Genomic DNA, 13573 nt, shown 5'->3' on the forward strand with positions numbered 1-13573 from the left:
GACAAGGAAAAACCCTGTAAAACTGTTTGTTTTATGAATAGGCTGATCCAGAAGTTCAGCATGAAAGGAAATGGGTGCTCTCACCCTAACCCCGGCTCAGACACACAGCCTGACCTTGCTACCTTCGTAGTCAGCATGAGCTGAAGGTGCCCTTTGCAGGACTCTGGACCTCTCAGTCTCTCTTTTCAAACAGCCTGAAAGGTTACTTCTCAATTATAGACATGTTTCACCAACAGAAACACACAAGGTCGTTTTCTCAACACATCATTCAAAGCTTGTCAAAGACCAACAGCGTTCAGCATGGCCCTGGAGAACAGTGCCGGCTCTGCTGAGGTCTGAAGGACGAGGGTCTGACTGCCATTGCCACTGCGGAGGGCATCAGCTCAGCTACCAGGAGCTCTTCAAACGGAAAGAACCACCAAGTCTGGGGAGTCAGGTGGCTGAGCGGTCAGCGAATCGGGCTAGTAACCTGAAAGTCGTCAGTTCAATTCCCGGGTTGCGCCAAAAATGACGTTGTGTCCTTGGGCAAGGCACTTCACCCTACTTGCCTTGGGGAGAATGTCCCTGTACTTACTGTAAGTCGCTCTGGATAAGAGCGTCTGCTAAATGATTACATGTAAATGTACTAACTCACATGAATTTGTGCATTTATTAAAGTCAGCATTAGAAGAATGAAGATAACGCATACCTTGTGAGAAACTTGAGACAGCTGGGACATGACATCCCATGATAGCAAAGGACATTCAAGCCAAAACACCTAAATGTAGAGGTGGCAACTAATCAAAGAATGCCTGTAGAAAAACTAAAACTGAAAAAAAATGTCTCCACCAACTCAACTGGAAGTTCTGGTATGTGTTATTTCCTCTGTCAGGGACATGTTGTGAAAACAGATCTTCTCTAAATCTGTGTAGGTTTACCTGCACTCACCAACTACAGAAAGAACAAATTGACAATATCATGTTTACACCCACACTCTGGTATCTGAAATGAGTTTCCAGCATTGAATAGCAAATGAAATATAAGTGGAATTTCACCAGTCGTAATTTAAATCTCATGGTTCTTCATTGTCAGAGTCCCGGTGAATACCACAAAACAAGCCTGAAGACGTGTCCGCTCGGATTCTGCAAAACATGCTGCATAAAACGTCCCGGTGACTGCTAGCATTCCTGAGCTTTGGCTGGACACCATATTCTACCTGTGATTCTGTTTGTTGTTTATTTATTTAACTTTTTAACAGGGCTGTAAGTGGGCCATTATGACATGGCGTCAGAGAGGAGAGCATTGTGTGGTTCCGTCCCGGCTGCTGCCTCCGATGGCGTATTGATCGAGGCTGTCGACGCGACAAGAGAGGGATAACAGGTCCGCCTGGCTTAGATGAACCTCAACAAGCAAACAAGCAAATGAGGGCTGCCGCTGAATTCACTCATCTCCATCCCAGCTCAAAAGGTTTTCAGGACCTAACGTGTTGCTTGATGGTTACATTTTCTGTCTGGAGTTTTAGTTTTAAAGTATTGCTGCATCTGCCGCCCCAGACCTTGTAATGACACAAACAGCCTCCTCTGATGCAGATGACAGGGTTATTTGTTTCTGAGCCGTTGTGTGTGTGTTATTTTCAGATTCTAACCATTGCATATCTCATTAGAACAGGCTGCTGAAAATAGCAGCAAGGTGTTTAGCTGCTCCATCAGATTGCCTGGCTCCCAGGACAGCCATAATTACTCAGTAGATAATTAGGTTAACTCAAGGTAGAAAAGTACAGTAAATGTCTGGAAATTCTGCTGCAAATGCTGTTTCCAGCCCCGTTAACCCAACACTTATGAGGACAAATCTGCACAAAAATAGAACTCTCTTCTGAGAGTTCAGTCAGACAAATGAAACTGTGGGTGCATCAGTGTGGTGTGTGGAGGACAGAGGCCCAGGGAGCAGCCTGCCTAACCATCACCGACCTGTACTTCAATCCCGTAACCCAGATAGACGGTTACAACGTAGGTGCAGTCAGACTCCACCCTGGCCACAGGGTGATGAGGAATCTCGACGTAGCCTTCGGGGTCGCTGAAATTCACACTGCAAGGACCTGATAGATAGATGAACAAAAAGAAGATAAGTGATTCCCTGTGCCAGCCTGCTGATGTAGCCCTGACAGCCCATCTGTGTTCCAGTGCCCCCTAACCCTCTCATTAACTCCCCAGGTTCTCTCTCCCCTGGCTGGGATCAGGCTGGCTGGCTGGCCCCTGGCTGTGGAGAAGCAGGGAGCGTAGCCAGGAGAGATCAGGTGGACTAAGCTCGCTATATTGGCTTGCCGCATGAGCGGGTCCTTTATCCTCAGTGGAGGGTGTGATGGAGAAGTCAGAATGCAAGGATGAACAGGACTGATACGACCCAGCGCTCATCCTCACTGACCAGCTTGACTGACCCACAAACAGGAGTAAACACGAGGAGAGGGGGCAGTGAGCACAGAGGCTATCAGGATATCAGGCTATCAGGATATCAGGCTATCAGACTATCAGGCCATCGGGATATCAGGATATCAGGCTATCAGGATGTCAGATGGAGAAGGTACAAAAACAACCTCTATTGGGACTGTGTTACAAAACAACCCAGTAAACACATATTTCCAGAACATCAAGCCAGCTCACCTGTGGTGTGCATGGTGGAGGTGACGGTGCTCCCCTCATCCCCCTCTTCTGAGGGGGTCAGCTTCCTGGACACGCCTGTGTAGTTCTTCACCCCCCGGCCATCTCCCTTAGCCCCTGCCGCTGAGGTGGTCAGAACAGTCGCTGTGGCTGTGGTCTCCGTGAAATCTTTACCCTCAACGGCGGGACCGGTGGCACTGTGGCTGTTCCCTGTGGCAACAGCGGTCTTGGTGACAGGGGTGGTTGACGCTCCCCTCTCCTCCCCCCGCCCCCTATCCTTGGAGAGCTTCTTCTGGGCCAGAGCTGCGGTGGGGCCCGGGGGGGTCAGGGGGGTGGTGCCGGCCACGGTGGAGGTGGTGGCGATGTCGGAGAAGGCAGGGGCGTCTTCGTGGGGCACCCCAGGGGTGGATGGCCCCCCCTCCTCCAGGGCAGAGTGAGAGCCGGGCACGGTGGGGCTGAAGAAGTGCTGCTCTCCCTGGAAGTCTTTGGTGAGCAGGGCCTGCTGCAGCCTCAAGCCCCGGAGGCCAGGGTGGAGGCCGGGGTGGAGGCCGGGGACGTTGAGGGGCAGAGCTGTGGTGAAGGGCTGGGCCTCACCCTCCGGGTCAGGGGTGGGACTGTGTGTGAACACGACGGCGCCTGAATCCACTCTCTCCTGGCCCGCTGCATGACCTCCCGGCTCAGACACTGGGACGGGGAGGAGGAAAACACACAAAATAATAATGTGTTAATCAATTCACAGCAAATGAAGCTGAGTAGTGCAGAAGACTCCGTGAAGGCAGGCCTAGGAAACGCCCCTGACTTCAGATAGCAGACCATCCAAACCAGACATGATTTGAATAGAAGGTTAAGTACTTTGGCTAGTGAGGAAATAGAACAATTACTGCCATGATTAACTAACTACCACTATAGAGAATCACTATGAAAGGCCCTCAAAAAGCCCATTATGTGGAGAAAAACGAAAGATGAAGCTCTGATAAATCATTGAAATGGGCTACCTTTCCTCCACTTCTCTCCAATTAAGTGAAGCAAAGATTTCACCCTGAATACCTTGTGATTACCAGACACTGGATGAAACGGGCTGAATGGGGAATATCATTCCCTCCTGCAGTGAGAGGTGCAATCAGTCTGTTCCCTGGGTAGAAGCCCCTCCCACAGGAGAAGAGAGAGAGAGAGAGAGAGAGAGAGAGAGAGAGAGAGAGAGAGAGAGAGAGAGAGAGAGAGAGAGAGAGAGAGAGAGAGAGAGAGAGAGAGAGAGAGAGAGAGAGAGAGAGAGAGAGAGAGAGAGAGAGAGAGAGAGAGAGAGAGAGATAGATAGATAGAGAGAGAGATAGAGGGAGAGAGAGAGAGAGATAGAGAGAGAGAGAGAGAGAGAGAGAGAGAGAGAGGATGGAGGGGGGCATTACTGCACCAAACTCCAGAGGATCTTTCAGTGTACTTATGTACACTGAGACAGAGAGAGAGAGACAGAGAGAGAGAGAGAGAGAGAGAGAGAGAGAGGGAGAGAGGCAGAGAGAGAGAGAGAGACAGAGGGAGAGGGAGAGAGGGAGGCAGAGAGAGACAGAGGAAGAGAAAGAGTACTCATGTACATTGAGCACACATAAACGAACATCACACGTATTTAAAACTTTTATGAAAAAGCTTAAATTCCACCAATCACCAAGTTTAAACATTGAATCCAACAGATTTTAGCTCAAGAACAACTCATTTGGTAGCAGCAGATAAACAGGAAATGAGGAAATGAAAAGCAGCTCATCTCCCAATTTTTACATTTCTTCAATGTTTATCCCCATTAGCGTGTTGAAGCAGCCTTTGAGCAGCCCTGTCACAGATTAGTGATGCCAGTCCTGGGGGGCCCTGCGGTGAGTCACCATGCTGCACGCTGTCACAGATGAGCAGAGAAGTACTCAGAGGAATATTTTTATCTAGAAAACTGAAATTCCTCCGATGAGATTATGAGCTAAAGCTGGCTAAAGCCTTATTGCAGGGGCCCAAGTTCGATTCCAGCCCAGGCCATTTCCTCCATCTCTCTCTCCTCTCTCTCCTCTCTCTCCTCTCTCTCTCTCTCTCTCTCTCTCTCTCTCTCTCTCTCTCTCTCTCTCTCTCTCTCTCTCTCTCTCTCTCTCTCTCTCTCTCTCTCTCTCTCTGTCTCTCTCTCTGTCTCTCTCTCTGTCTCTCTCTCTCTCTCTCTCTCTCTCTCTGTCTCTCTCTCTCTCTCTCTCTCTCTCTCTCTCTCTCTCTCTCTCTCTCTCTCTCTCTCTCTCTCTCTGTCTCTCTCTCTGTCTCTCTCTCTCTCTCTCTCTCTCTCTGTCTCTCTCTCTCTCTCTCTCTCTCTCTCTCTCTCTCTCTCTCTCTCTCTCTCTCTCTCTCTCTGTCTCTCTCTCTGTCTCTCTCTCTCTCTCTCTCTCTCTCTGTCTCTCTCTCTCTCTCTCTCTCTCTCTCTCTCTCTCTCTCTCTCTCTCTCTCTCTCTCTCTCTCTCTCTCTCTCTCTCTCTCTCTCTCTCTCTCTCTCTCTCTCTCTCTCTCTCTGTCTCTCTCTCTCTCTCTCTCTCTCTCTCTCTCTCTCTCTCTCTCTCTCTCTGTCTCTGTCTCTCTCTCTCTCTCTCTCTCTCTCTCTCTCTCTCTCTCTCTCTCTCTCTCTCTCTCTCTCTGTCTCTGTCTCTCTCTCTCTCTCTCTCTCTCTCTCTCTCTCTCTCTCTCTCTCTCTCTCTCTCTCTCTCTCTCTCTCTCTCTCTCTCTCTATCCCCATCTCTGTCTCTGTCTCTCTCTCTCTCCCTGCTTTCCTGTCAATATCTACCTGTCTCCAAAAGATCTAAGTTTTGAAATGGCAGACACAAAGAAAGGGATGTCTTTCACACTGTGCTCCGTCAGGACTGAGTAAGCACCCATGTGCACATACTGTACGCACACACAGACAGATGTTCTACACAGTGAGGGTAGATTATGAGCGAAAAGCTTTCACTCTTTAGAGTCTAAACGTAGCCTGACACTGTGATGACTGCCAGCTCAGGCTTGTGGAGGAGAGTGAGAGCACGGCACATAGAAGCTTTCTGAATCCTCCCAGTATGCAGTAGAGCATCTTCTCTTTAGCCAAACACAATCAATACTAACGACAAGCAAACCTCCTCATTGTGAATCCTAGAAACACTCCTGCCTAGATGATAATGAGAGAAACTGTGTTGAAGATGTGGTACATGACTTTCCTGTAGGAACATGAGATCTCCCCTGGAGGTATAACAATCTCCTACATACAGCAGTCTCTCTCTACCTCAAGACAAACACTGCTAAGCACCCACACAGACTGGTGGAGTCATTGATTACTTCCCCAGGCTGCCTGGTGTTTAAGAACAGCAGCCTGCCAATACACAGTGGAGTAGTTCTATTTGCACACATGAAGCCAAACCAGGCTTTCTAAAGACGTTAAGAATTCAGATTCATTTGTTTTCTTACAGTTTTCTTGTAGTTCTGCAGTGTTTTGTACCACAGTCTGGCTCAGGGTGACCATGCACAGAAGAAGGTTAGGGTGACCAATCACAGATCAATTCAGAGGCAACCAATCAGATGCTCTGTGTGTGTCTCTCTCTACTTCTTCCCTTCAACTGCACTCAGATAAACTCACTTCCTGTTTCTGAGATCATCCTGCTCCAGCAGGCCTTCTCTCCCAGGGTCATCAGTGTTGAAGCTGCCAGCCAGTTCTCTGAACACAGGGAGAGAACACAGTCCTCCACTGAGCCACCCGGCCCCTGGCTAGCCACCAGCTAGCTAGCTCCACCCAGCCCCTGGCTAGCCACCAGCTAGCTAGCTCCACCCAGCGCCTGGCTAGCCACCAGCTAGCTAGCTCCACCCAGCGCCTGGCTAGCCACCAGCTAGCTAGCTCCACCCAGCCCCTGGCTAGCCACCAGCTAGCTGCACCCAGACCTCTCCTAGAAAAGTACCATGAAGAATAAAAAAAATCTTTATTGCATTTTTTCATCTTTTCTTCTTTTCATATCTTGGAATAGAAGACGATGACTCAAATATGAGCCACTGTAACACAGCCACTGAATCATGTCACCAAGCAACGAAACATGCATCCCCAAGCACCTTCAAATATCAACCATTCTGGTTGGGATTTCCATGGTGACTGACATGAGCGAGCCCTGCAGTTTAGCCCCGAACCGCAACATTCAGCGGTCGCCAGAGAGGGAATCACAACCCGTAAACCTAGTGTGCCCGTGTGCAAACACTGGAGGATCCAGACTGTGTTTTGACACCTTAATTAGCCTGCGTGCTCCGCGGGTGACAGTGTGTTTTAACGAGGAGGGAGAGCTGCGAGCGTTCTTCTCGTGGGCAGAGATGAAAGCGTGCGGTTGACACAGACAGCAGAGAGAGATCTCCCGGGGTGAGAGATGCTTTGAAGCCACGCGGCCCTGAGAGGAGGAGCGGGTCAGAGAGAAGGGGATGAGAGAGTCAAATCTCTGGATATTGTCGGGTTACACACCTGGTGCTGAAGCCCTAGAACATTGTGATGCCGTGGTCTTCTATAACAAAGATACTGACTCCACAGAATAAAACATGTAACAGTGTTTGACTGAACAGTCTATTTGTCTGATTTGAGCAATCTAGGCTTTCTCTTTCTCTCGACAAGCTAACTGCCAGTCAAGACATCTGGAGTCAAACATCATTAGCACAGTTAAACTGCCATTCTTGTGAGTTCCACAAGCTGCAAAGCCATTTAGGCGGTATTGATCCTGGAGTTGCTATGCTGCATAGCAAATGAACATTTAATTCCTCTTGCCCTGAGGCCAAACACTCACACAAAAAAATACAATTTCTCTGTTGATTCTCAGATGACTCCCTGACAAGGAAACAGAGGAAGAGCATGAATTTAAACCGTTAAAGCTAAATCAAACGAGTCTCAGCCTTTAACGATAGTTCCCGGCCCCCTGGTCAGGTGCAGACTGAAGACGTGGGCATGCGTAATGTTTACTGAGGCAGAACGACTTCTCTGCTTCGGCGTACACCGTAATAAAAGTTTCATCGCGTCATTCAGGAGGAAGAGTAAACAATTTCTTTACAAAGCCTCTTGGAGGCTGACAGAAAGCTGACACGTGGCGTTACGTTCCACCGTCAGACTCAACAGCAGCCATTAATCTTCCTCAAACGACAGAAGCGATTCAAAGCTCTTTTGATGTTCCGGGATGGAAGGGGGAACATTTCCTTGTAGCCTTATTCTGTCAGAACAACAGCAGCCCTTGCCGGTTTGAAAAGCAAAGTAAACGTATTTGACGTCTCTAGCAAACCATAGAGAATGAAAGATGTGGAGCTAAATCGTAACTTGATATCAGGTAGATTTCTCCATGCCGCGTCACATAATTGCCTTGGAAATCTTCACTTGCGGAAGACAGTCCAGTATTGATATGTAAGGAACATTAATAACAGCAAAAATCTGGTCATTGATAATAAACCATTGATTAATCTTTTTCTGTAACACTTTAAGACTATTCTGTGGCTCAGAATCACCAGACAATCCTAGTCTCTCTCTTCTGTCTTCTCTCTCTATTCTCTCTCTCCTTCTCTCCTCACATGAGGGAAGCCTTGACCCTCAGTCAGAATATTGAATGTTAAAGCAGAGAGAGTGAGAGACAACCCTGGAGTTTCTCATTCTCGGATCAATGAGGGATCAATGTGCAGGTCCTCATGACACAGTGTGGCTGGGGATCTCACTGTTCAGCAACACAGAACATGGCCAACAGACTGCAGTCCACAGAACATCTGTTCAGCTGTTTCAAACCTCAGCTGTAGAAGATCTCCTGACATCCTCAGTCCTCCTGTCTCTCCGGCCCTGGCCCAGACACGGCAGTTGGAGGATGACTTGCAGCGCTGCAGTGGTGCCCGTGTCCATGCGACCGCATTAACCACGCTCCGCGTGCGCATGGCTGCAGGATGTCTGCATGGCTGCATGGAGAGCAGTGATCCGTGTGATTCTCTCCATCGTTACCTCGCGCTCAGACTGCCCCCGGGGACCCATGTCCCCTGATTGGGGAGGTCAGCGGCCGTCACCCAGGCTACGGGCCTGTCTCTGGAGAGGCTCTGCCCCTGAGGGGGATTTTCCGAGGGGGGAGGAGAGGCTGCCATCCTCCTGGATCTCTCCCAACCTTGAGCTTGCAGAAACGGCCCACAGGCGGGTACAGGCACGTCAGAAAAACACTATTTAGTTTTATAAATTAGACAAAGAAGAAATTGCACGGTCACGCATTTGATAGATTTGGGCGGAAGGTGGAGGTGTTGGTGCTGGAGCGACTCCAGACAGGCAGAACTAGATCCTGCTGAGGGATGTGAGCGTCCCTCAGTGGAGACTACGTCTCCGTCAGATGTGATCCTGATCCGGCCGTTCAGGCCCGGCAGAGAGGGCGAGCAGGAGGACCATGAGGACAGCTACACTCACTGACTGATTCGACAGCACAGGATATCAGAAAGAGGTGAAGGTATTACTCAGAGCATAACAAGAAGAGATGACTAAATATATTTTTTACAGCCACATTCATCAACGCAGCACTTTTCATACACCTCGTGTGGATGCTGGATAAACAACCTCGAGTCCTGCTCTAGTGTACACTACAGTCCTGCTCTAGTGTACACTACAGTCCTGCTCTAGTGTACACTACAGTCCTGCTCTAGTGTACACTACAGTCCTGCTCTAGTGTACACTACAGTCCTGCTCTAGTGTACATTACAGTCCTGCTCTAGTGTACACTACAGTCCTGCTCTAGTGTACACTACAGTCCTGCTCTAGTGTACACTACAGTCCTGCTCTAGTGTACACTACAGTCCTGCTCTAGTGTACACTACAGTCCTGCTCTAGTGTACACTACAGTCCTGCTCTAGTGTACACTACAGTCCTGCTCTAGTGTACACTACAGTCCTGCTCTAGTGTACACTACAGTCCTGCTCTAGTGTACACTACAGTCCTGCTCTAGTGTACATTACAGTCCTGCTCTAGTGTACATTACAGTCCTGCTCTAGTGTACACTACAGTCCTGCTCTAGTGTACACTACAGTCCTGCTCTAGTGTACACTACAGTCCTGCTCTAGTGTACACTACAGTCCTGCTCTAGTGTACACTACAGTCCTGCTCTAGTGTACACTACAGTCCTGCTCTAGTGTACACTACAGTCCTGCTCTAGTGTACATTACAGTCCTGCTCTAGTGTACACTACAGTCCTGCTCTAGTGTACACTACAGTCCTGCTCTAGTGTACACTACAGTCCTGCTCTAGTGTACACTACAGTCCTGCTCTAGTGTACACTACAGTCCTGCTCTAGTGTACACTACAGTCCTGCTCTAGTGTACACTACAGTCCTGCTCTAGTGTACACTACAGTCCTGCTCTAGTGTACACTACAGTCCTGCTCTAGTGTACATTACAGTCCTGCTCTAGTGTACACTACAGTCCTGCTCTAGTGTACACTACAGTCCAGAACAGGCAGTCATGTGACAGACCCTAAATCTTCTCTCTAATAACATGAACATGGCTGGTGGGAACACCTTCATCCACGAGCAGAGGAATAAATCACACAGCAAAGAAACAAACAAGTTGGGCTGAAACGCTAACCAGGTTTCTGCCTCGGCTGAGCGCTCTGCCTCTTGAGGCGCTCTGCCTCTTGAGGCGCTCTGCCTCTTGAGGCGCTCTGCCTCTTGAGGCGCTCTGCCTCTTGAGGCGCTCTGCCTCTTGAGGCGCTCTGCCTCTTGAGGCGCTCTGCCTCTTGAGGCGCTCTGCCTCTTGAGGCGCTCTGCCTCTTGAGGCGCTCTGCCTCTTGAGGCGCTCTGCCTCTTGAGGCGCTCTGCCTCTTGAGGCGCTCTGCCTCTTGAGGCGCTCTGCCTCTTGAGGCGCTCTGCCTCTGCTGAGAGTGCACTGAGGGTGTTCAGGATTGGGATGTTCAGCCCTCCCGATCCGGGATGTTCAGCCCTCCCAATCCCAAGCTGCTGTTCTTGTCTTTCTCTTGCGCTCTCTCTCTCTTTATCCATCTATCTCTCTGTCTCTCACTTTCTGTTTCTTTACGTCTTTCTTTCTCAATTTTTTTAATAAAAAAATTAAACCTTTAATGAAGCCCAGATAAAAACATTTTAAGAGGAACAAAAATAAAAAAACGATTTGCTTTGCTATTCCGTAATCTCATTCAGGTCAGAATTTCTAAATAGTTGCCCCAGGTTGTATCTTGCCTGTTTCGAAACAAAATAGATACAGATTCTCCACAGAGGGTTTTTTCATGATTTATTAAATTTGGTCTCAAAGGCTTGACATTTTCTTGGTGTTCTGCTCCCCTGCTATCTCAGCCGACCCTCTTAGCCCTGCCCCTCTGTAGGGTTAGGGTTAGGGTTAGGGTTAGGGTGATCTGATATGAGCTGATGGAAAGAATAAGAATGCCAAATAACAAATGATAAGAGATGATAAATGATTCCATTAGGATGGAACTGAAAACGAATGGGTAATTTAAGTTAGTTTTTCATATGGAGGTAATTCTGTCAGAAAAAAAAATGAGAAAAGGATACAAGATGGAAATTGAAATTACAAAGCGAAGGCAGGGGTGAAAATAAATAAAGGCAGAAAAAACGATCTTGAAGAAAAGGTCACATTATCAGATGGTAATTGCCTCTAAAACAAACAATGACTCGGCTTTGTGTGAAATGTTACAACTCTCAGAAGCGCCTGATCCATCCAGCTTCCTGGATGAGTTGAGAGAGGAACAGCTCAGGCTTCCTGGATGAGTTGAGAGAGGAACAGCTCACTGAGCCACACCACCTGTCCTCCCCTCTCATCCTACCCCTTCATCTGTACTTTGCCTTCATTACGCAGAAACAGAACTTCTTCATTTCCTCTCTCTGTGTTCTGGCTCACAGGACTCCTGTCAATCACAAGCGTCTGAACTACCAGTATCACCAGCTCCACTCAGAGAGAGAGAGGTAGAGAAAGGTAGAGACAGAGAGGTAGAGAGATGTACACAGAGAGAGGCAGAGAGAGTTACAGAGGGAGAGGTAGAGAGAGATAGAGAATGATCCATCAAACACTGATGACTGGATGTCCTACACTTTGTGTTGTAATCAAAGAACAAAATCTGCCTGGAGACTCCAATCATGTTATCTTTCCATCTCAAGTCTGCAACTTCTCCCAGTGCTCTGGTGAATGTCACTGTTCACACTTCATTTCCCCCCCATTAAAGTCATTTATCTGATGGTTGTCTCTGCTCCACTGTAGACTCAATTAGAGGAAAGCTGGGAGCGAGGCAAGGCAGAACTCTCTAGAGTCAGCTGTGGGCTGCAGCACCGAGGGAGGCGTTGGCAGCGCCTTCACACCGTCAGCCTGGCTGATGGCTGCAGGAGAGCCAACCTGCTCAGCCACACACCCACTACCTGTGATCAACAACCAGCCCCCAGGGCATGGCAGGGCGGCACGGCCAGAGAAGGGCCCTTACGCTGGGCTTCACCCAGGGAGCGTTAGCCTCCCATGGGCGGCACAGACAGCTGGAGGAGGGAGGACCAGAGAAACACCTAAGGAACAGCAGAGACAGTGCCTCCTGTCATCTGACAGAGAGACTTCCTCCAGCTCTCTGATACTGCTGTCTCCTCTCCTCCTCTCATCTCTCCTCCTCTCCTCCTCTCATCTCTTCTCCTCTCATCTCTCCTCCCCTCCTCTCTCCTCCTCTCCTCCTCTCCTCCCCTCATCTCTCCTCCACTCCTCTCTCTTCCTCTCCTCCTCTCCTCCTATCATCTCTCCTCCACTCCTCTCTCTCCACTCCTCTCTCCTCCTCTCTTCCTCTCATATCTCCGCCTCTTATCTCTCCTCCTCTCTGCTGCTAGTGGGGGACCTGCCAGGAACCCCAGGAGGGAGGAGGGTGTAGGAGGGAGGAGGGTGTAGTAGAGAGGAGGGTGTAGGAGAGAGGAGGGTGTAGGAGGGAGGAGGGTGTAGGAGAGAGGAGGGTGTAGGAGAGAGGAGGGTGTAGGAGAGAGGAGGGTGTAGGAGAGAGGAGGGTGTAGGAGGGAGGAGGGTGTAGGAGGGAGGAGGGTGTAGTAGAGAGGAGGGTGTAGGAGGGTGTAGGAGGGAGGAGGGTGTAGGAGAGAGGAGGGTGTAGGAGAGAGGAGGGTGTAGGAGAGAGGAGGGTGTAGGAGGGAGGAGGGTGTAGGAGGGAGGAGGGTGTAGGAGAGAGGAGGGTGTAGGAGGGAGGAGGGTGTGGGTGTGTGTGTGTGGGGATTTCTCACGGGGGGGAAATGGTTTTCGTTGCAGGTCTCAACTGGTGTAGTGGTACTGATCAGATATTCTGTGTGTTACACACTGCTCATCTGTCATCACCAGACCCCTCTCTCCATCTCTCTCTCCCTTCAGCTGCCATCTCCAGCAGGATCAGATGTGAGGAGAGCAGAGCCAGCTTTCCAGCAGACTCCCCAGTCGTTACTCAGACACAGACCCAGCATGGAGAGGGAGGTTCATTAACTCTGGACCTGGCACACCCCACCCCTCACCAAACCCCCCTGCCCTGCTGCCAGACACAGACGCAGGGGGCAGCCTTCCACCCGGCCTGGCTGGCCTGGTACCTGGAGGACAGAGGCCTGGATGGTCTGGTACCTCGTTGCCCAGCCTGGCTGGGATACCAGGGAGAACACACACAGACCCCGGGGAGGCTGCTAGCCTCACAGCACTCTGTTCATGAGTGTCATTGTTTAATTTCAAGCTGTGTTTTGCGTTTTGTTTCTCCACTGACAGGCTGAGGTGCTGTGGGTCAGCGAGGGGGGGGGGATCAGATACGAGGGGTTTGGACCGGGGGTGGGTGGCATGAAGTCAGAACCTCGCTAGAAGGAGAGAGAGAGACAACAACAAGATTAGAGTGAGTGAAGGGATAGGAAAGGGGGGATGGAGAAAGAGAGAGAGAGATGTCTGGGACATGTCATGATGCAGGGGAATTTTAATAG

At 49.7% G+C, this 13573-nt stretch overlaps 1 protein-coding gene across 1 annotated transcript in view; it reads right to left on the minus strand.

Annotated features, from left to right (window-relative positions):
• Nucleotides 1-13573, minus strand: part of LOC146287607 (seizure protein 6-like) — a 75022-nt gene that overhangs the window by 44006 nt on the left and 17443 nt on the right. Inside the window, 4 exon segments of the mRNA XM_084698678.1 lie at nt 1947-2074; nt 2637-3317; nt 10224-10509; nt 13127-13246. Coding sequence (XP_084554804.1) covers nt 1947-2074; nt 2637-3317; nt 10224-10509; nt 13127-13246 — 1215 coding nt within the window.

The sequence above is a fragment of the Hypomesus nipponensis genome, chromosome 5 (genome assembly GCF_054491055.1).
Source record: "Hypomesus nipponensis isolate SF chromosome 5, ASM5449105v1, whole genome shotgun sequence".
NCBI lineage: Eukaryota > Metazoa > Chordata > Actinopteri > Osmeriformes > Osmeridae > Hypomesus > Hypomesus nipponensis.